This window comes from Cucumis melo, chromosome 11, assembly GCF_025177605.1.
Source record: "Cucumis melo cultivar AY chromosome 11, USDA_Cmelo_AY_1.0, whole genome shotgun sequence".
NCBI classification, from domain to species: domain Eukaryota; kingdom Viridiplantae; phylum Streptophyta; class Magnoliopsida; order Cucurbitales; family Cucurbitaceae; genus Cucumis; species Cucumis melo.
In genome coordinates, this window is record NC_066867.1 from 9,578,128 (window position 1) to 9,600,339 (window position 22,212).

The window sequence follows — 22,212 nt, forward strand, 5'->3', positions numbered from 1 at the left end:
TTTTAAAAAATATTATTCTAAATGATAAAACTATTCAAAATATTTTAAATTATAATAAGATTTTAAATTCTATCGGTATCTAGATTTTATTAGTAATATTAAAAATTGATATAAAATCCAAAATTTTATAGAATATAAAGTCTATCTGAAAAGTTTGGAGCAACGACTATTATAAATACCTTTTACTACCATTAGAACTATTTTAGAGTCTCAATTAACACTATTCAAAACTCTCATTTGTTACGATATTTACTATTTATATTATAGTTTTTACTATTTTACATTCATTCTTTATTACCTACTTCAATGTTATAATAACTGACTTCTTTTCCAAACGTTCCATCAATTTTCAATCTAAAATTTTATTATATTTTATAAATCCTTTTATTCATTTTACTATTTGAAAGGGTTGATTTTTTCTTTTTATTATTAGTTTTATCAAACATGAATGCACTATAGTAATTTTTAATTCTTATTAACAACAAATTCATCCCAATAATTAAAATATTAAAAGGAGCTGATTATTTTAAAGCTATATGCTCTCGTTTTAATTTTTACTGGATTTTTTAATCAAAAACCAAATTGAACCAATCATTTTTTTTTTTGGCTCAAGCAATAGGTAGCACCTTTTAGACTAATCATTAAATATATAGTAAAATGTATGTACGATAGAATCTATCGCTAATGACCTTCTAATAGTAATTTGATAGATTTCTATTAGCTATATAGTCTATCATTACATTAATAATATTAGTGGACTACATAATTTGTAACAACTCCTATTTCTTTTTTCTTTACTTTAAATACAAATAAAAGATTTCTAATTTTATACCGAAAAAACAAAACTAAGAGATAGACTTAGATTTTCGATTTTGTTTTCATTATTATTAATATTGTTATTTTCAATCCAATCTAGCAATTTCCCTTGAGTAACAAATATCTATACCAAAATTATTGCATTGCATGCAATGATTGTAAATAGCAATAAAATCATGAGTAAATGGAAGAGTAAATAGCTGGGATGCAAAAACTATGATTACAGTGAGCATTGTGAAAGGTCAAAAAGTCAAAAAAAAAAAAAAAAAAAAGTCTAGCCAAGAATTAAGGAAATTATGGGCACCTAATTAACTGGGCCATGTCTCTCAACATAAACATGAGCTGTTTTTATGCCCTACTTTACTTGTTCCCAAATGAAAAGAATCCAACATAAAAAGAACCCCCCAGAGTTAAAAGCTTTTGTAGTGTATGTGTAAAGAAGCTTTTCTAAACTTAAAAAGAAAAAAAAAAAAATTGACGAACCACTACTCTTGTTTTTAAAAGGCCATAAATAGTTCGTTTTTCCCTTGCCTTCCACTGCCTTTGCTTTTGATATCCCTCTCATCAATAGTACCATGAAGTTGGTTGGTGTGTTGATTTGCTTGTTGGTTGTGGCGATGGATATTGTTGCCGGGCTGCTCGGGATCGAAGCCGACATAGCTCAAAACAAGGTAGAAATAATGAATTTTGAATTGAGTTTTGCTCAGAAGAAAACCATTTTTATGTGAAAGTGTAATTGTGAGATTATTATTGTTGTGATGTTGTATAGGTGAAGCATCTTCGATTATGGATATTTGAATGTAGAGATCCAAGTGAGCAAGCTTTTAAATTGGGATTAGGAGCAGCAGGGCTTTTGGGATTGGCTCATATTATTGCTAATTTGCTTGGTGGTTGTAATTGCATTTGCTCTCAAGATGAGCTTGAAAAATCTCCTCCAAATAGACAAATCTCCATTGCTTGCCTCGTTTTCACTTGGTATTTTACGTACTTTCTCTCTTTTTCTTTTTCTTTTTCTTTTTTTCCTCAAATTTCAAATTTAATTTAAACTTGTTGTTTTTCTTGAAAGGATAATTCTTGCTGTGGGAATGTCTATGTTGGTGATTGGAGCAATGGGGAACAACAAATCAAGAGCAAGTTGTGGATTCACACACCATCATTTTCTGTCAATTGGTGGGATTTTGTGTTTTGTTCATGGCTTGTTTTGTGTTGCTTATTATGTTACTGCAACTGCTGCTGAGTAATATTGGGAAATGAGAAAAATGTTCAAATGGGAAATTTCTTCTTCTTCTTTCTTTTCTTTTTTTTTTCTTCTTTTAATCTAATTAAAGTTGAATGATGTAAGATATATACTTTGACCCCATTTTCATTTTTATTTATTCTTCTTTTGATTTGGCAAATCAGACAAAAACTTACCTAATCATTCTTCTTTTCTTCACTGTTAAGTATTCTCCACAATTCTCTATACCAGAGTTAATAATATGTGATTCTTTTAATGGCATGTATCACTTGACAAACAGGGAAATTCAGGAGCTTCTCATTTCTTTTATCGATCATACACAGTACACACACTCACTTTTAACCACACCAACATTATATATATCCATTATACTTCAAATTTTTATTTCTTAAAGCAAGCAAAACCACAACCAAATACGCAAACGAAAATAACAAAATTAGAAAAATCTCATTTTATAATTAAAGAAGAACAACTTTAAGAGGAAGTTAAAGTTTCGATATCATGAACAAATATATGTTCTTTCGAGAGAGGTGACAAAAATGTAACCTTAAACATATTTCGCCAATAAAAATAATATCTTTAATAAAAACATCAATATCTATAAGCCAACGACAAGAACTTTTGCTCATGTCAATACAAAACAACTCAGCAAATCTTAATAAAAATGTAAGCTTCTGTTAGACGTTTTCTCACGTGGATAGAAGTTCATCGACGCAAATGTTTCGTTTACACATTTTGACACCACTACAAGAAATCTGGCCTTTAATGTCGGTTTAAAACCGACATTAAAGGCCTTTAATGTCACTTGGCGACCGACATCTTTGCGAGCGTTATTAAAGGCCTTTAATGTCGGTTGGGCTTTAATGTCGGTTTAAAAGCGACATTAAAGGCATCTTTAATGTCGCTTTTAAACCGACATTAAAGGCCTTTAATGTCGGTTTTCAACCGACATCTTTCATAGTGTTATTGAAGCCTTTTAATGTCAGTTGGGCTTTGATGTCGGTTTAAAACCGACATTAAAGAGGCCAACAATGTCGGTTTATAACCGACATTATAGATCCCCAATAATGTCAGTTTAAAAACGACATTAAAGCCTTGTTTTTGGATCCATTTTTACAAATTTATTTTTATTTAATTGCTGCATTATTTTCCATTTTTTATAAATTGACAGCCGATCCGTGTAAATAAATATTTTTTCTCAGGCCAACAAATCAATAAAATTAATATTATTTAGAAACTTTAATATTTGTCTTTTACATTTGCATACACAAAATGAAATCTTATTTAACAAAATACACATTCTACGTAATCTTATTTAACAAAAGCCTTGTTTTTGGACAACTTCTTGATTCACTTCACGCATTCTACGTAATCTGACCACCCTGCAAGCAAAATACACATTATCGGTAACTAAAATATCATCCAACAGACAAAAGGCTTTGAGCTTGCCAAAGAGTATTCAAGGGTAAAAAACTGAAAAACCAGAGTTCAGAAGCTAGAGAGTATTTAATGAAATGTGTTTATGATTAAAATTTTCAAGGGTTAAAAACAAAACAAAAATGTAAAAAATAGAAACCAACTTATTTAACAAAAATATAATAAACTTACCTTCTTTCCACCCTTCATAAAATCTCTCCAGCTTGAAACCTGATAATGACAATACAGTACCAGATTCTTTTGGGATTAGAAATATGGTGGGTTTGTTGTAACTTACCAATATTAAACTTTATGGAAAAATAAAAGGCAGCTGAAAGAGAAACGTACTAGGAAGAAAATATTAGAGAAAGGCAGAGAGAGAGACCGTTACGAATAGCTTTGTCTCGGAAAAACAGAAAGCCCTCTCCCTTGATTCTTCTCCTCCAGTCAGCAAGAAGATCTTTTCCAAAATTCCTTTTATCATACAAGCATTGTAACTGTGTTGTATAAAATCTCAAGGAAACAAAACAGCAATAGAAGACTGGAACGATTGCACTGCATGCAAAGGTTCATAAAAGGCACAAAACAACAGAAACTTCATCAAGAAAATAACCCCACCCCCTTCAAAATCACCAACATGCAAATTGGAAGTTGAAAACTTGAGACAACAAAAAACACCACAGCTACCTGAAAAGATGAAATAACTTCCGGTAAGAAGGTAGAGATTCAAAGACCCAAAAAAGCAAATGGTACAGCAAAGCTGTCATAGCCATGAATTCCTCTTAGAGAACCAAGGGCCTGAACCCAAATAACTACCCAGAAGCCAGACCCATTTTTCTACAGAAGCTAGAAAAAAAGGTGATGAGAAGAGCCTCCCATTTTAAGCCATTGCAATAAATTCCTCTCACTGGGAAAGTTTCAGGCCTAGCACAAAGCTATGGACCTTTCCCTGACATTCCCAAAGATATCTAATGGGTATTAAACAATTGTCTCCTCTAAGTTGACAAAGCTAAAAGGTTCACCTTCTTCTTCTTCTCCCTATCTATTTCCCCATTATCTGACACAAAATCAGATATCAAAAGTTACAGATTTTTCAAACAACCCCATTAAACAAAAATATTCAAGAAACTAAAAACTAAGAAATGAGAAATCCAAAAGAGATGGCTATTATGAATGAGCAGATGGGCTTTGGGTTCGAAGGTGGGGTTACGCCCCAATGCACTCTCCATTCATTAAAATAAAGAAACCCCACATAGAAAATCTCAAATCAGAGCAGAAAGAAAGTAGAAATTAATGGAATTACCCAACAGAATAATAATGAGAATACTAGAGTCCATTATTTTTCATTACTAAATCCATCTTCCAAATGTGTATTATTGAAATAAAGACTATGTAAATAAAGAATGAAGAGCAATTGGAATATTTCTCACAAAGGTAAGTAGTTGCAGTAATGTGCAACAGCAACAAAAATATCAGACATTTAGAATGTGTAATAGAATCCATAAGGAAATGAAAAGAAAGTTCTTGGTTCGATAGGTTTACCACCTTTGTCAAGTCCCAAGGATATAGTCAAGGCCACTATGATCACACTTTGTTCACAAACTCTCCAAGGCTGGAAAAAATTGTTGTTTGCTTGTCTCCAAGGCTGGAATAATCAATTTTAATTGTAGAGGAAATAACATTGCGGAGCTTGAACACATAGCCCCCTCCCTCCTAATTCACTAATTCAATCCAAAAGCCTAAATTGACAGGTAAAAGCAAATTTAATATAATATCTAACGCTTTGCATTTCTTTCTCAAAAGTTAATGATAGAAGTAACATGCTATTAGTATGAGAAACAATAGCAAAGTACCTCAGTTCTTCCCTCACGGATCATATTTAAAGCAGCAACCTCAACTATGTTTGCTAGTTCTGCACCAACCATTCCATCTGTCATACTGGCTACAGCCATGTAATCAACATCTTCAGCCATAGGTTTCTTTCGCGCATGAACCTATAATCACAGAAGAAAAGGGATAAATATTTGTCTTGTAACCTTAAATAATCTTGTTTGTACGTTTACAATCATCAAAGAAGTGAGGAACCAGTGAAACAGCAACACTAGTAAAATTGAAAACTATATTACTTTGAGAATCTCCAAGCGACCAATAAGTCCAGGCTTAGGAATATAAATTTTTCGATCAAATCGTCCAGGCCTCACAAGTGCTGGATCAAGAATATCTGGTCTATTAGTTGAAGCAATAGTGATCACTTCACCCCTGCCTTCAAATCCATCCAAGCAGACAAGAAGCTGAAATGCATAAACCAACAACAACACAGACCATTAAGCACGAAGCAGGACCTTTACAATTTACAAAAGCAGAATCAATAATTCTAGCCCAACCTGATTAAGAGTAGCATCACGTTCTTGCCCTCCAGAACCTTTTATCAAACCACGTTCCCTTCCAACAGAATCTAGTTCATCAATGAAAACAACTGATGGAGCCTATCATGACCAACATAATATTGAAGAAAATGAGAAACCGACAGCACATTTTAAAATTCTACCACATGAATTGGGAAAATTAGAAGACAAGATTGATATTTATAAAAATAGGAAACGGAAATATGAAACCTGATAATAGTTAGAACAGGGATATCATATTAGAATTATCTCTCTCAACCAAGTCGGTTAATCGAATGCACCAATATATATATATATTATATTCATTTTATTTATCATGCTGTGGTTATGCACAAATATGAGTCCAATAATTTTATTTATACATCAAATGGTGTAAGGTACTAATACAAAAGCTTTATCACATCTTCCAAATTTAAGAGAGAATACTACAAAAATACTCTCAACCAAATAAAGAAACCTAAATAGAAATACTCGGTGCCCTCTCCAAAATTTTAAAAACGGTTTTCTTAGATTTTGAAAACACTCCACTCACAGGTATAAAGGCTATTTAAAAGTAAAACAACTGCATATAATAATGCCAACCTTGATATATTCTTTGATCTATACATCTGCCATGTTAACGAGAAAAGATCCTTTAGTTATGAACTAACTATCCTATAAATGAACCTACTTCAAACTATGATTTTTCATGTTCTTACTTTTCCAACTTCATGAAAAATCTTGTAGACCTGAGTTGGCTTCTACTGATAAAATCCTAGTTAGTCACATCACAACATAATAGCCACTAATCTACGATCATACCTCTGCTATAACTTTGTACAAATTCGCATAGCTGCACGAGTTGTTGAAATGCTACTAGGAGTGTGGTTTCGGCGGAAACAACTGTTGTATAGCTTGGGGTAAATTCAACACAATCTCTGCATAAGCTGATATGGGAGAAGCATTAAAAGAAAAAAAGAAGTGAATATCAACGGTGAGAAACACAATCTCTGAGGCATTGGCCATGCAAGCACGCTGATTTTCGTTGGCAGCACGTAGATGAGATCAGCATATCTCAGACTGACAGTCACCGTGCTGGAAAAAAGTCATGTTTAAAGTTAAATTCGATAAAAGTTGTCTGAAAAGATGGTTAATTGATTTTAGAAAAACAGGACGGAGAAATATAATGCAGAGATCAATATCTCAAAATTTCAGTTTTAACAACATTTTCAAAATCTATGACAAATTTTGTAACTAAAACTGGGTTTATATTTGTGGAATTTGACTAAGAATTCAAAGGTTTCTTCCAACTAAATGTAGTCAGAATTCCATTTTCATAATCTCTATCAACGTTCATAGGAAAACGGTTTAAGGTGTATAGCTGAGAATTAAACAATATATCTACAAGTGAGTTTCAGTGAACTAACCAGTCAGAATCATCGACCACAAACTCAATCATATGGAATGGAAGGCTATGATACAACTCCCTGATTTGGTTTCCATATAACTCCTTGATAAGCCGAACCTGAATGATTTATGAACACAAAATATAAATCTTATATGTGCGCACAGAAGATGCACCATACAAACCGTAATTTCAAGCAAGAACAAACAAGGAGAGTTCACCATTCTACAAGTTCATCGTCTTTTCCAATACCTTTCTTGCCAAGTTTCATGCTTAAATAAAAATAAAGATGTGAGAACTTTCAAAATAAATTGAGATGAACGATGTAACAGTACTACGTAAGAGTGAATCTAGCAAAATGTTTGATAGTGGTTTAAAAATCATTGTTGGCTTTCTTACGTAAATTCACAGGTGGGGAGTATTTTTGTTCCTCTTTTTTTCTTTTTAATTAATTAAAAAAATGCTCTGGATCAAATAATAGGCTCAAGATTTAGATTTTTTTTCTTCCAATTACTGGCGTCTAGAAAGCTTGTAACGACCTATTGGCTGATGTTATGGGTAGCTAGCTCCCATTCATGATTTTTTTACCCTAAATTGCCTCCAAAATAAACCTCAAGGAAGGTAGTACGACCAACATGCTTGGCAATTCTAAAATTTTTATTTGCCAATAAGGCAAAAACAACCATAAAAATGGTTATTTTCAAATATAGCAAAGTGAACCAAAATATTTACGAAATATCACAATCTATCCGTGATAGATTCAGATAGACTACTATATGTATCTAAATACACACATATAGGTCTATCTATGTCCATCTAGGTCTATTATATTTATAAATAGATTGTGATATTTTAATATATTTATAAATATTTTTCAGAAATTTAATCATTTAAAATAATTTCCTCCTTAAAAATTCTAAATTTTCTATAAAATTCATCAGTGGAATGATTTTAGGCTTCTCATACTAAATGGCGGTACTAAAGCAACTACCAAGATGCACAATCAAATTACTCTCCGCCCCACATAACACGTGCCAAACCAAAGGCATAAAATAATGCTACTCCAACACCATCTTCGAATGTGCACAAGAGTCTGTGTTGTGAAAATAACAGAATGATAGAAACAAGCATGCTAAGTTTAATAGCCCAAAAGTTATCAACTGCTTTTGCTAGTAAAGTTTTCCCCACTCCAGGAGGACCGCAAAGCAGTATTCCACCTGATTAATAAACATTTAAGCCTTGAAGAATCCTAATGAAACAGCTCCAGTTACTTTGCACAAAGTGTGTTCGATGATTCAAGTTAGTTCCAAACGAAGGAAATGAAAAGAAAATACCGATAAAAAATGAAGCAGAAGAAGGTTTTTCTAGGACACGCCCATGAACATGACCTTTGAGGAGGAATGAAAAGTTAGGCTTCTTTCTCTTGGTCGTGGAGCAGGCCACGAGGAAGGCTTACGGTGCGTCGGGGTTGATCTTACGACAAGGTAGCGATGTTCCGACAAGGTAGCGATGTTCCGACGGGTTTTTGTGCAAGATCGGTCCCAAATCTCTTGGTTTGTGAGCACTTCAGTTTTCCCATTAAAAAGAGGTTAGGGATGCGGACTACAAATAGATCCAAAGCAAAAGAAACACAAACAAACACATTACATATTCAAAAAGGGATGGAAGAATTTGATGTATGCTGGTGGTGGTGGCGGCAGCTGTCGAAGAAGAGAGGGAAGAAAGTGATGAGATTGAGAAAGGTGAAAGAAATTTGAGAAAGATGATTGAGAAGGGTGAAAGAAATTTGAGAAAGATGAAAAATAGTGTGTAGGAGGGTTTGAGAAAAGAGTAAAGTAAGAGAGAGAAAGTTGAATTTTTACAAATTTAAAAAATAAAAATAAAATAAAAATGGGCTTTAATGTCAGTTCAAAAAAAGCAGGGTGTTTAATGTCGGTTTTAAACCGACATTAAAGCTCTATCTTTAATGTCGGTTTAAAACCGACATTAAACATCCGCCTTTTGAAAAACGACATTAAAGCCCATTTTTCACTTTTTTCACCCGACATTAAAGACTAGATTTCTTCTAGTGCACGTTGCATATGCAAAAATGTCCATGCAAGTAACCGCATGGGTAGAAAATTCTTTATGTCCATGCAACAATATTTGTGGATAGAAAAACACATTTCTGCCCACACATATTCAAAATATATAATGAAAAAACAACGTAAAAAGTCGACAACAAAATTTTGAGAAGAATATAATCCTCAGTTAATAACACAAGATATAGCAAATGGTGCAATAATAGTTAGTAAAGACGGTAGAAACACAAAACATTATCAACTCAATTCAATCACACAACATGTACGTTTGGGGATCCTTGACCCGAGATTAGAGATTCTATTACTTTGAGATATGAATCATGATTATATCATTATGATCACATAATCTTTACTCTGTACTTGAGCGATAGAACTTTACTGCTAGTAAATTAATTACTAATATGTTTTAAAGATAACATTAGATAAAAATCTCCCCCTTAATCGTATATTTTGTCAATCAGTAGATCAAGGTGTTGTAGGTGAAGATATCTGATCCCTTAATCAAGTTGCTTATCGATCACTTGATTAAGATTCAATATATGTTTCTTTATCACAGTGAAGTTTGATCTTCTTGACTAAGCCCCAAAGCTTTTCTTCAAAATAGGAAACAACAATTCAGTCCAAGCAATCTGGAGACGTAACTCACGCACACGCCAGGATACCAACCAACATAAAATATAATGGAACCCACGAAAGAAGGGAAAACGGAATCTTCAAACACCAATCTTCCTTGAAAAATAAAATCTTGAGATAAATCATTTAATTAAAAGAATATCTTCTATTTTAAATACATAGAATGTTGGAATAAAAAGTTGAGAAGAAAAAAAAAAAAAAAAACAAACACAAAAACTCAAAACATGCAAAAATAACAAATAACAAATAAAGTTCATATGTTTGGGAGTTTATATATAACATTATAATTAACAAAAATCACATATGAAATTTATATGTTCGAGTTTGGGATAAGAAGTCAATTATTATAGTCCTAAGTCATTATAGTTTAGTTATAACAGTTTATGGTTGGGACGTAGATTATTTTAGCTTAAGTTGTGTTTCTATGATATAAATTATTTTAGGGTTTTTTTTCAAAAATAATAGAACAAAGCGTGAAAATATAGAACGATTTTGAAAAAGGAAAAAGGTCACAAGCTCATAACGTGAAATGATAAAAATTTATATCCTCGCATTTAATAGATCACACACGCGTAAATAACGATTTTTTACCCAATCTAAACGATCTTGTACCCTTATACCTAGTCTAAACGATACTGTACTAAATCTAAACGATCTTGCACACAATCTAAACAATCTTGTATCTAATTGAAACGACCTTATACCTAGTGTAAACAATTTTGTATCAAATCTAAACAATCTTGTACCATTGTACTTAGTCTAAATGATCTTGTGCCCAATTTAAATGATCTTATACCAAATCTAATTGATCTATTAATGATAGTGGTTTATCTTTGTCTATCTGGGATAGACAATTGATTGTTTAGAGATATTGGTATACGATCATTTAGATCCTGTACCAATATCCTTTATATCTTATACAAAGAAGAAAAAAAAGAAGATGAGAGATGAAGAATAAGGAAGAAATTCTAGAGGAGAAAATGAATAAATTACGAACAAGAATAAGTGAGAATAAGAAAAAGGAGAAGTAATAGTATGAAGAAATTAATAATATGAACAAGAGAAGAATAAATAGCAAAAAAGAAGAAAAATAAGTGAAGTGAAAAATGATCTTGCAATATTCAAAACCAACGAATGGCAAATATGAAATTTATGAATAAAAACGATGGTAGCTTCATGTGGACTTTAATTTTTTGTTATACAGATCGTAAATATTTTTTTTTGTTTTGTTACATTTATGTAAATTATACTTATTTTAGTTTTAGAAGACAATAGTAAAACACTGTAGTAAAAAATAATGAATGTCAAATAGTAAAAAAATTGTAGCAAACAATAAATATTGTAGCAAATGAAAGGTTTTGAAATGATGTTTATTGTACCTAATTGAAAATTTTAAATAATAATTTAATGTAGCTAGAGGTGGTTATTATAGTCTTGCATAATCTTTGCTCTAAACGGTTCCTTAATTGTAGTCTTACAAAAAAAAAAAAAAAATTTACTCAACCTTGCACCCAAACACAGGCATATGAACTCAAACAAAACAACTCTACACCTCCAAATAGAGATAGATGAACTCTCCACAAATATAAACTCTTAAATACATGAACTTCAAACATATTGTATTAACTCAGCGTCCCAAACCTCCTTATAATCTTACCGGTAGAAAGAAATAACTAATTAACTTGTTCAAATTACTAATCATACCATATTATACAAAAAAAAAAAAATTAACAATTCTCCTCATCAAAATGTAACGTCTGTATAAATCTTTATTCTATTATGTGCTGGTGAACCCAAAAAAAAAAAAAGGAAGAAAAAAAAAAGATGAGGTTAAAATTCAATTTTAGTCCATATATACATCATTTTGTTGCATACTACAATGTTTCGAATGGTTTATTTAGGGGACGTTTTGGGTGGAATGTGGGTTATTATAATAATTTATGGTTATTATAGTTTATAGTTTATTATATTCTGTATTTGGGATGCATAATATTATAGTTTGTATTATATATCATATTTATTGTTTTTTTGCTATTATTTGTTGGCATGCTTATATTAGGTACATGAAATGCCATTGTTTGAAAACGTAGTTCGAATTATATCGTACCTTCCACTGATTTATACAAACTAGTTGGGATGCATGTCTTCTGCACTTTTATGTCATAACATCATCTTTTATAGAAATTGAGATGTGATTTAATTAAATATTGTTAATTAAGTTAATAAATTTAACAACTAAAATCTGTACATATGACTATTAACAAGTTTAACAAGTAAATAAAATAGTTTTCACGTTTGTTCTATATTGTGTTTTAAATTATGCAAGAGGTAATTCTCTATCGATCATGGACGAATAACTTTAGATAAGAAAATAGCTCAAGAATGTGGAAATGTGGTTAATTAAATATATAATGCTACAACACAAAATTAGAGCGAACATGTTCAAAAATTAAAATTGAGCTGAAATCAATACAAACACGTACAGAAAATAGAAATAATATCATTTTCTATTGGATAATAATATCACTTTCTATTGAATTAATAGTTCAAATCACTTGTTAGTCAAACATTATCATCCACAAGACAATGTTGAAACCGAAAAAACATGAGAGAAAGCGTATATTAAAAAGTATTATAATCAAACTAAATGTGTATTTTGGAATCAACTTTTGAAAAACCTCTTTCTAACTCATTTTTATTCTAACACTTTTTTATAAGAAAATTTTATAACAAAAATACAAATGTGTTTTAATTTTTTCTAAAAAATATTTGTATATACAATTTTCCTTTAGTTGTTATATATACTAAAAATATTTTTATTAAAAAATTTTAAGGTTGATCGGTGGCGACTTTCACTTGAGTTAATTGTTGAAAGTTCGTCCTTGGAGTCATTGGACATTAGCCTAACCCTTAAAAATATTTTTATAAAAATTTCTCAGAGTTGATTGGTGGGGACCGAAGGTTGGTTGGCAACGATCACAAGAATTAGGTTGTTGGAAGTTCGCTGGTGGAATAACCAGAGGTGGTGGTCGGAGATTGGCCGACGACGATCACTAAAGGTAGTGTCCGAAAGTTTGTCGATGAACTTTCCAACCCTTAAACAAATACCCCTAGAGTTGGAAAATAGCAAGGTCATATGAGTTATTTTAAATGTTAATTGTGATATCCTGACTAAAACTAAACATTGCTCCAAACAAGAGGTGGAGTACTATTATAGCACACTCCACCTTGCTCCTAGCCCCAAACATGCCCTTAGTATCTACGCTTTCGATAAATTTTAAAATGAGATAGAGGCAAATATCTCATTTTTAAGTATATAGCAACATTTTTAAAAAATTACAAATATAGCAAAATATGTTAAAGTCTATCAATGATATAAATCTATCACTGATAGATCATATTGCAAATATTGGTCTATTACTAATAAACCATAAAAATCTATCGGCAATAGAAATCTATCACTAATAGATTTTCTATATTTGCAATTTTTTAAAAGGGTAATTAGAATGGATAGCAATTGTTAGAATAATTATTAACTATGTAGCAACATTTTAAAAAAATTGCAAATATAGCAAAATCTATCGGTGATAGACTTCTATCGTTGATAGACTCCTATGGTTTATCAATGATAGACCAACATTTGCTACATGGTCTATCGCTGATACATTTCTATCATTGATAGATTTTGACAAATTTTGCTATATTTGCAATTTTTTAAAAATGTTGTTATAAACTTAATTATTATTCATAAAATTGCTAACCATTCTAAATATTATTTTAAAATTAGTCCATTGCAATTAGTTTTTTTTTTGTAATCATAATGGGTAGCAATTTTTATAATAATTATTAAGTATGTAGCAATATTTTAAAAAAATTGCAAATATAGCAATGTCTATCGGTGATAGATTTCTATCATTGATAGACTCTTATGGTTTATGAGTAATAGACCAACATGTGTTATATGGTCTACCAGTGATATACTCCTAACATTGATAGATTTTGACAGATTTTGCTATATTTGCAATTTTTTTAAATGGTTGTTATATACTTCATTATTTTGAATATAATTACTATATTTGCAACTATCTTTTTTTTTTTTTGTGATGAAAACTCATATTATTATACTACATAGTATTCACTGAGGGGGTGTTGGGGGGAAGGAAAGAATAAGGACGGAAAGGAATAAGGAAAAAGGAGGATAATGAAAAAGAAAAGATTATAATAATCTTTGTTTCTTTTTTTTTTTTTTGGAAAGATATAATATAATGAAAAAATGTAATGAATTATAGTCACGACATTAAAAAAATAAAATGGTAAAACAAAACAAACATACAAGAGTAAGAGTTGACAACTCAAGCACATAAGCACGATAAAGGACAAGAGTTCACTTCTTGAGCCAAAACAAACCATAAAAATTCACAATAAATGAAACTATTCTAAATCTTTTGACATGTCAAAGGGGTCATGGAAGTTTGCTAAAAGTTTAGACTCATTAACTATAGATCGCCAATCGATCAACAACTGGAAGACAACATCTCAAGAGAAAATGCCTTAATACGACACTAACTTCCTATTACCACTAGCTAGCCACATGATTAGACTTAAGAACACAACCCCAAGCCCCCAATAGGAAAAGAACCTTCAATAAAAATAATAATTATCTCCTTAGATAGAGAATCAACTACACATCTAAGACTTTCAACAAGGATAGGGATCAAACAATCACTAGCAGAAACCTAAGGTATCGAAGAGGAGTACCTCATCAAACCCCCCACCCCACAGTTTCCATTAGCATTACCAAAACCAACACACTTAACGCACTTGTGTAGGAATTAAGCATATTCCATTGAGATTTCAAAATTCCCTCCCTTCAAACTAACCATCACGAAACGAGAAAAACGTCTTTCACTCCCACCCTCACACACAAAAACAAGGCAAAAGACAATCCTTGATATATCTTAGTAGTGTTATCCATACAAACTAGTTGCCAGACAACACTCGTCATTACATTTAAGCCCAAGAAGTCCACAATTTCAAAGAAAATTTGAAACAACTTCACCCAAATTGACTTTCAATCAAACACAAAAGATCTCAAGAACGAACAATATATGCAACCTACTTCTCTTCAATTCAATAAATAAGGATGAGTATGATAGGTTAAAAAATCGAGCTAATCGATCAAACCGAAATCGGTGGGTAGGAGAATGAAAGGGATCAGTTTGAAAAAGTTTCAAATCAAGAAATTTTTAAAAATTATTTTAAAGAGTTAAATCGATTGACCAACCAACATTTACTCAAACAATGGATGATGTCGGTTTTGTCATTTATTAAACCAACTATAATCGGTTCGATGACAGTTCGGTTGAAAAATCGATTTCGATTGACTAATGGTCACCCCTATAAATAAGGTATGTCCTTACTATGACAAAAACCAAACCATCAAAACTTGAGTCTCTTATTTCTTAAACTGAAAAAGAACCAAACCATTGTTCAAAGACAATAATGGACGAAAATTTTACACAACCTCACACCTTGGTAGGGTTAAAGTTGACCATTAATAAAGCAAAGAAAACATTTTTTTTGGTACAATTGGAAGGTGGGGTTCTAAGATTTGGGTAGTTCTTTTTTAAATAGTTTTCAATCAAGTGCATCAACACTGCAACAAATGAATGTATCTTTTTTTCATCGGTATAATGGGTTGCATGATTGATAACTTTTTGAAGAATATATCATTTTAAATATATTGACAAGTAAAGTATATGAATCATTACATTACCAAATATATGAGTCAAGTACATGATTATGATTATCAAATACAAGTGAGGTAAAGTTGTTTTTTGCAAGCAATCCCGGACTATAAATAACTTTGAACACCCTAAATAAATTTCTAGAATTTTCCTTTCTAAAAAGTATATAGATTTTTTCAGAAATTGAATTCAAATAAAACTTCTACTTGATTTAATAGTAACCAAATGGTTTATAAAAATGGGAGTTCTCCTATCTTTTGAATTCCACAAAACGCTTTTTACCATTTCTACTCTAAAGTAGAAAGGGATCAAATCCTTAGTACAAACACCAATTCCGTTACATCACATTACTCGCAAAATTACGCCAAACGATTTTCCGACAAATTCCGTTCCGTGAAATGAAAAACCACTTTCACTGGAGCAGAAATTCTAGGATGATGATGAAGATGATCTCTCGCCATCATCCTCGTCCGAAGAACTTGACTCGTCATCGCCTATCCGTCGTTCTACAATCGCCGGAAATAGCCTCTGCCGTACATCTGAATTCTGTTGACAAGTAGCCGACGGTGTCGCAGTTTCTTTTTTGGAATTCTTTGCTTGCTTGGCTGCAGCCTCAGCTGCTTCTTTCACCTGTTTACAAGTCTTGTCCAACACAATCAAGAAATCGCGTACTATCGTAAACAATCTCAATCCTTCATCCTTTCCTGAATTTCCATGGAAGTAATCCACTGTGCTTCTCACCAAAGCCATTATCTTCTTTTCTTCCTCTGCAATCCACGCTATGTCCGCTTCTGCTCCTTCTACAAATTTCGACATTGATTGGTGGAATTTGCTGTCTTCGTCTAAACTCTTCATCTCCGCGTTTATAAATGCTTTTGTTTTAATCAGAGATTGGCCAAGTTTTGATATCGTTGTTGTTAGCCCATCTGCATCTACGGCAGCCGCTTTTTTCACGTCCTCCAGCTCCGTGCTCAAACCAGAAACCACTTGTAGACCTAATTGTCGATAATGTTCCGTTGAATCGTCGGCGAAGTCCTCAAAAATCGTATCGGTGGAGATTATGCTGGATGAACTCCGGCTTTGTCTGTCAGAACGAGCTGCTCGTATGCCTTCCGAACGAATAATCTCTTGTACGACGAAGTGTAAGAGCGTAGTCTTGCCGTCAGTTCCTTTAACATCCGCCAGTTTCAAGAGCGTGTCGAGCTTGAACGCCTGAGCACCACCACGGTACGTCCCATCGTTCATTCGGTTTCCAGTTTTGAGAACTGCTTCTAATAGCTTGAGAAACAGCCTGCTGTTTCTAAGATTGTTGCAGGCGACCTAAGATTTAGCCAATTAGTGAATAGTAAATTGAATGTTAAGTTTTAGGAAGTTAATTTTGGATCTTGGTATGCTCACCTTTAGAGTAGCGAATGATTCCTTAATGTTAGTGACATCTTCCGACATGGAGAGCATGAAGAGAAGACACTCTAATCGTTTAAAAGCAAAAGGAACATCCACTAACACTTTGAGGAATCGTTCTGCTGGACCTAACTGAGAAAGGTCCCCTGAAAATAATCTAAGTTTTAGTTCCTCTTCTGTTGTTGGTGCCATTTTCAACAAGGTCTGTAAAAGCTCTGCTGGAAGATCAGGATTTCCTGGTACATAGTTTGTTATAAACCCTTTGTTAGTTTCATCAATTAGACCAACTTTAAAGCAAGTTGGATTAAGAGAAAGGTAAAGGGCGAGTGCCTTCTTCAAGAGCATCTAATACTTCTGCTGTTGTTACATTTAGTGCTCGTAGGAGAATTGAAAGGTTTTGAGCTTTCTTAGCATCAATGATTTGAATGTATTGTAATGAAGGGTCTGAAACTGAATCTTTCTTGCGGTCGCCTTTGTTAGTTTCTGCTGCTGTATATCCAAACAAGGACTCCATCATCTCCTCATTGAATCTGCCAATTGTATAATGATTAATTTTGTAGTATACATCAAATCCCTCTGCATAATGAAATACTATTGAGAGAATTAAGAGTTTATGTTTGCTTACTGGAATGATCCAGCACTAATCTCGTGCCAGACCATAGATTGCCCAGGGTTAGCAAGAACCTTATCCCAGAAAAAGGGCTTTAGCTTGGTCTTTTGGCTTCCTGAATCTGCATCCATACTTGAGCCACTAGATCCTCGTCGATGTGGCCCAGTAGGTACTGCTTGAGATTTACCAGGGATTGCTCCCGGTGGTGCAGGTGGGGGGCGACCAACTTTTAGAGGTGGTGGTGGTGGGGCTCTAGGAGCAGGCGGCGGAGGCGGTGGAGGTGCTGCCGCTGGTGCTGGTGCTGGTGCTGGTGCAGGTGCAGGTGGAGGTTGAGAATCTAATCTTCCAGGAGGGGGTTTTAGATGCGGCATTGCTGATGATTTACCATCAGATGTTGGAGCCTCAGCCATAGAGGTGCCATTTTCAGGATTCGCAGATAAGTTGCCAACAAATGAGTGTGGTTTAGTTCCATTATCAGCATTTACGTCTTTGGTACCTGAATTTCCAAGGTTGTATGACTTCTGTGAAGAACCTGAAGGCAATTACAAAGATGATTTGAAAATTCATCAATGGAAAAACAATGAGAGAACATAAAAATAGTACCTTACCTGCTGATAGTTCACTCAAAGATATGTTTAAGAGAGGTCTCTCATCCTTTTGCCCATCCTTTGGATCAACTTTACTTTTCTCACCTCTACGACAGCAGAACAAAAGCAAAGCAACCACAAGAACAACTCCCAAACCAGCTGCTACAATACCAGCAATTATGACTGTCTGGTCTTCTTCATGCTTCTTTGGAGGCCGAGACTTGGAAGAAGCACGTGGAGGAGGTGGCGAGCGAACTACAGATGGTGTAGGCAAATCTGGAACATCGGTGTGGTCCGGTGGCGGTTCTGGAGCCTCAACAGGTGGATGGAGGTCTCGTGATGGAGACTTGGCTGGGGTAAGACTTGGAGACTTGGCTGGGGCAAGACCTGGAGACTTCTCTGGGGAAAGACTTGGAGACTTGGCAGGGGCATGACTTGGAGACTTGGCTGGGGCATGACTTGGAGACTTGGCTGGGGCATGACTTGGAGACTTGGCTGGGGCATGACTTGGAGACTTGGCTGGGGCATGACTTGGTGATGGCATTGGAGCATGACTTGGAGACGGTAACGGAGAAGTTACTGGTGATTCTGCTCCAGGTGATGGTAAGGGAGGTGCAGGTGGAGATGGAACTTCAGCAAGATGCCGTTTTGATGAATCTTGCGATGATCTAATTAGACGTTTCATATGAATATTGGATCCTCCAATTAATAACAACTCGGTTGGTTTGTTAAACCGATCAAATAAACTAGAACTTGATTCAGAACCACGAGAAAGCATAGTTTTCTTTCTTAAACAATTCAACACGTCCTGTTTCATATCAGGTGGTAGAATTCTTATAACTTTTTTACCCATGTTTTCAGTTTTGATGCGAGGAACAAGAGATTCTTCATCTTCATGTTGATATTCTTTCTCTGCTAATTCTTTCATGCATGCCTTCTCTCCCTGTCATCACACTATTATTATATCAGAAGTTTGTTGTATTTTGCAGATGATGAAGAGGAAAGCAAAAAAGCAGAAACAAACAAAAAGGTACGAATCACGATTCCCTACCCACATATGTCATCATCTATTTTTCATTTTATGATTCTGGGTTGAATTGAAAGGAAGAAGAAAGAAAGTTGATTCATAATAATTAGAGAAAAGGGAAAATTAGTTACCATATCTGTATCCAAGTCCGATGATGCATGGCAATTGGCATTGGTAAGAACCATTTCGACCGTCTTCCTTCTGCCTTCTGAACTCGCAATTGCCAATGCACAGAGGAGAGTCACAAAAACAACCACATAACCAGCTCTTCTTAATTCCATTTCTCTCTGAATCACCATCCCATCCGTTTTCTTCTCTTCTCATTTCATCGAACTTGAAGAAATCTCTACTCTTCAATCCCTCTAAAACCAACCAATTTCTTTGAATTGCAGAACCTTACCCCTTCCTGTAAATGTATTTACCCAACTTTGCCAATAATTCACATAAAAGTTTCCCAATCAATGTTAGAACGCTCAGAGTCTCATTGATTGAAACGAGCGTTCACCATGATAAATGCCCAAAGAACAAAAAAAAAAAAAAATCAATCTAATCAACACCTGTTTGTCAAATTTACAAAATTATGACAGTTTGAGTTTGAATTCTTGATATTTTTGTTATTCTTCAGCCGAATTTGTCCTGGATTTTCTTTTCTGGAACCAAAGTCCAAAACCTTTTTCCCTCCCTGATATTCCGAAGATATCTTTTCTTGATATCCGGAAGGGAGGAAAAAAAAATGGATGAGTTAAGCAAACGTGGGGAGAACTATGTGGAAAACCCATGATTCTTTTAATTTCTTTTAAATTTATTTTATGCCCTTCTCTTTTCAAAATCTTATCTATTTTCACCCCCAATTATCTAAATTTACTTTATGAAAGATATACTATTATTATTATTATTATTATTATTATTATTATTATTATTTACTTTTCAATATTAAAATTTGAGTGGCTAATGTAGCGTGGGTTTAGAATGAAAATTGAGGTTGTCAAGAGGTGATTGGGCAGCCGTTGGTAACGAAAAATCCATTTAATTATTAAAATCCTATGCCACTCTGTAATTAGGAGGAAAATCTATTAAACAGTAATCGGATCGCACAATTCCAACAAACATGAGCTATATTTAAATTGTGTTTTTATCCTTTGACACCTCAAACTCAACTTATTGGAATAAATTGAAATTTAGGGGAACTTTAAAAAATTTTACAACCCATTCTACTTCTCTCTAAAGCAGAATTTTCAATCATGAACTTTCATTTATTTATGACGTTTATATTATTTTCTTAAATGATTGCATATTATGTTAATTGACTAATAGTTGATAATATGACCTGATATGACAGTATGTCTTTTTCTTTTTCTTTTCTTTTTTTTTTTCCAAGTGCATGACAATATTTATCTGATAATTGTCATATCCATCTTTATAAAAATTAATTTGCAATAAAATTTAAATTTTAAGATTTATTGGATGAAAAATTTGTGAAAAGAAAAAATAATCTTATTTTATTCTCTCAAGCATTTCCACATCTGTTATGAAGCTTCACTCGTTGTTTGATCAATGGATTTGGGTCCTTAAGACACCTGAGTTTTAGAAAAAAAAAATAGACAAATGTGAATATACCTATGTCTCTTCACATGTCGCCGTCAGTCGGGCAAGGAGACGAGAGATAAAACAATAACATATATATTATTTTTGCTAAAAAATTATTTTTAAATGTCTAAAGTGTTTTTACCGTTTAGAAATAAATTATTATAAACGCTTGGAATTAATTTGGCGTTTATTACTGTTTGGAATTAATGTCATAATTTACTCCCACGATTTTAATATCATTACTCTCTCTCATAAATTTGTTTTTGTAACCGTTGGTAATCCATCACTATATATATCTCGTTCCTTCTCTCATTCCAAAAAAACATGTTCTTCCCTTTCTGTTTGTTCTTCCTTCTTTGTCAAAATTCTCTTTCTGTAAAGGGTTTTCGAGCTCTTTATATTGTGTCTTTCATTTTGAGTGATTTTGATTTCAGTTGATTTCTATGGAAAATCGATTGAAGAAGAGACTGTTTTATCCTGGGGACGACGGGGCAATATTCTGTTTGCATGATTCAGAGCGGAGTCATAAAACATCTTAAAGAAAGCGTGTTTCGCAACTCAGTCGTCTACTAACCTTGTTTTTGTTTTGCAGTTTTCGTTCCAGTACCAATCTGCCTTGCAGTTGCTGTTCTATTTTTCTACTTACCAGTTTGTCGGATTTGAACAAGTTATGTATTAAAGTCAGAAGTGCAACAATAATTTTAAGACGTTTTATTTTCCTGTTGTAGTGGTTGGATAGTTCTAGTCTGATTTGATGTCTTTCGATCTCAGCCGACTGTTCTGATTTGAAGGGGCACACTTCAAAAGGTGGAAACAAAAAAGCTATTTTTTTCTCACATCGAAGAAGGTGACTGCTGCTTGTACTACTGAAAAGCTAAGTGTCCCAGAAGAAAAACCCTACAGAAGAACAAATGAAGGAGCTCACCACGTGGACAAAAACTGATTTCATTTGTAAGAATTAAATTCTTAATGAACTTACTGATAAAATCAGTTTTTGTCCACGTGGTGAGCTCCTTCATTTGTTCTTTTGTAGGTTTTTTTTTCTTGGGACATTCAGCTTTTCAGTAGTACAAGCAACAGTCACCTTCTTCAATGTGAGAAAAAAACAGCTTTTTTTGTTTCCACTTTTTGAACAGTCGGCTGAGATCGGAAGACATCAAATCAGGCTGAAACCCTAATAATTTAGCCACTTTGATGACTAACAAATTATTTATACTATAGGTATAATAATAATCGAATAATCACAAACAAATGATTTAAACATAACACAAAAAGATAATA

At 33.2% G+C, this 22,212-nt stretch overlaps 3 protein-coding genes and 2 long non-coding RNA genes across 7 annotated transcripts; 2 read left to right on the forward strand and 3 right to left on the reverse strand.

Annotated features, from left to right (window-relative positions):
• The first annotated feature begins 1,294 nt into the window (after window positions 1-1,294).
• Window positions 1,295-2,232, forward strand: LOC103495927 (protein VASCULATURE COMPLEXITY AND CONNECTIVITY). Its single transcript, XM_008457605.2, has 3 exons — window positions 1,295-1,487; window positions 1,586-1,791; window positions 1,883-2,232. Exons 1-3 carry the CDS (start codon window positions 1,392-1,394, stop codon window positions 2,055-2,057), a joined length of 477 nt encoding a protein of 158 aa, XP_008455827.1. The 5' UTR covers window positions 1,295-1,391; the 3' UTR covers window positions 2,058-2,232.
• Window positions 2,233-3,264: 1,032 nt separating this feature from the next.
• On the reverse strand, window positions 3,265-5,989 carry LOC127151709 (uncharacterized). The gene is made up of 7 exons (XM_051091686.1): window positions 5,854-5,989; window positions 5,596-5,760; window positions 5,323-5,463; window positions 4,078-4,156; window positions 3,855-3,953; window positions 3,662-3,700; window positions 3,265-3,435 (listed from the first exon to the last, which is right to left on the reverse strand). The coding sequence occupies exons 3-7, from the start codon at window positions 5,440-5,442 to the stop codon at window positions 3,404-3,406; spliced, it is 369 nt and encodes a 122-aa protein (XP_050947643.1). The 5' UTR covers window positions 5,443-5,463; window positions 5,596-5,760; window positions 5,854-5,989; the 3' UTR covers window positions 3,265-3,403.
• Window positions 5,990-6,859: 870 nt separating this feature from the next.
• LOC127151710 (uncharacterized) lies at window positions 6,860-7,686 on the reverse strand. The gene is made up of 3 exons (XR_007824838.1): window positions 7,480-7,686; window positions 7,281-7,378; window positions 6,860-6,948 (listed from the first exon to the last, which is right to left on the reverse strand). It is a non-coding gene; the product is annotated as an uncharacterized LOC127151710 (long non-coding RNA).
• An 8,216-nt stretch (window positions 7,687-15,902) lies between these two features.
• On the reverse strand, window positions 15,903-19,643 carry LOC103495929 (formin-like protein 3). The gene is made up of 6 exons (XM_017046388.2): window positions 19,476-19,643; window positions 18,339-19,260; window positions 17,746-18,262; window positions 17,451-17,650; window positions 17,118-17,356; window positions 15,903-17,039 (listed from the first exon to the last, which is right to left on the reverse strand). Exons 1-6 carry the CDS (start codon window positions 19,641-19,643, stop codon window positions 16,149-16,151), a joined length of 2,937 nt encoding a protein of 978 aa, XP_016901877.2. The 3' UTR covers window positions 15,903-16,148.
• On the forward strand, window positions 16,797-22,144 carry LOC127144026 (uncharacterized). Of its 3 annotated transcripts, XR_007815574.1 has the most exons (4): window positions 16,797-16,946; window positions 19,307-19,347; window positions 21,366-21,882; window positions 21,965-22,144. It is a non-coding gene; the product is annotated as an uncharacterized LOC127144026 (long non-coding RNA). The 3 variants fall into 3 exon arrangements; XR_007815573.1 differs by having other exon boundaries at window positions 19,307-21,882; XR_007815572.1 differs by having other exon boundaries at window positions 16,806-16,946; window positions 17,942-21,882.
• Window positions 22,145-22,212: the final 68 nt, after the last annotated feature.

What these genes read in the sequence shown, in the direction of transcription:
- LOC103495927 (XM_008457605.2), top strand. Translation starts at nt 1,392, where the DNA reads ATGAAGTTGGTTGGTGTGTTGATTTGCTTGTTGGTTGTGGCGATGGAT. An exon ending in CCGACATAGCTCAAAACAAG is followed by an intron (nt 1,488 to 1,585) that starts GTAGAAATAATG and finishes GATGTTGTATAG; the next exon opens with GTGAAGCATCTTCGATTATG. An exon ending in GCTTGCCTCGTTTTCACTTG is followed by an intron (nt 1,792 to 1,882) that starts GTATTTTACGTA and finishes TTTTCTTGAAAG; the next exon opens with GATAATTCTTGCTGTGGGAA.
- LOC127151709 (XM_051091686.1), bottom strand. Translation starts at nt 5,442, where the DNA reads ATGGCTGAAGATGTTGATTACATGGCTGTAGCCAGTATGACAGATGGA. An exon ending in TTTGAAGGGGGTGGGGTTAT is followed by an intron (nt 3,954 to 4,077) that starts TTTCTTGATGAA and finishes TACAATGCTTGT; the next exon opens with ATGATAAAAGGAATTTTGGA. An exon ending in TTATGAAGGGTGGAAAGAAG is followed by an intron (nt 3,436 to 3,661) that starts GTAAGTTTATTA and finishes TTTTGCTTGCAG; the next exon opens with GGTGGTCAGATTACGTAGAA.
- LOC103495929 (XM_017046388.2), bottom strand. Translation starts at nt 19,643, where the DNA reads ATGGTGATTCAGAGAGAAATGGAATTAAGAAGAGCTGGTTATGTGGTT. An exon ending in CGGACTTGGATACAGATATG is followed by an intron (nt 19,261 to 19,475) that starts GTAACTAATTTT and finishes GTGTGATGACAG; the next exon opens with GGAGAGAAGGCATGCATGAA. An exon ending in TTTGAGTGAACTATCAGCAG is followed by an intron (nt 18,263 to 18,338) that starts GTAAGGTACTAT and finishes AATTGCCTTCAG; the next exon opens with GTTCTTCACAGAAGTCATAC.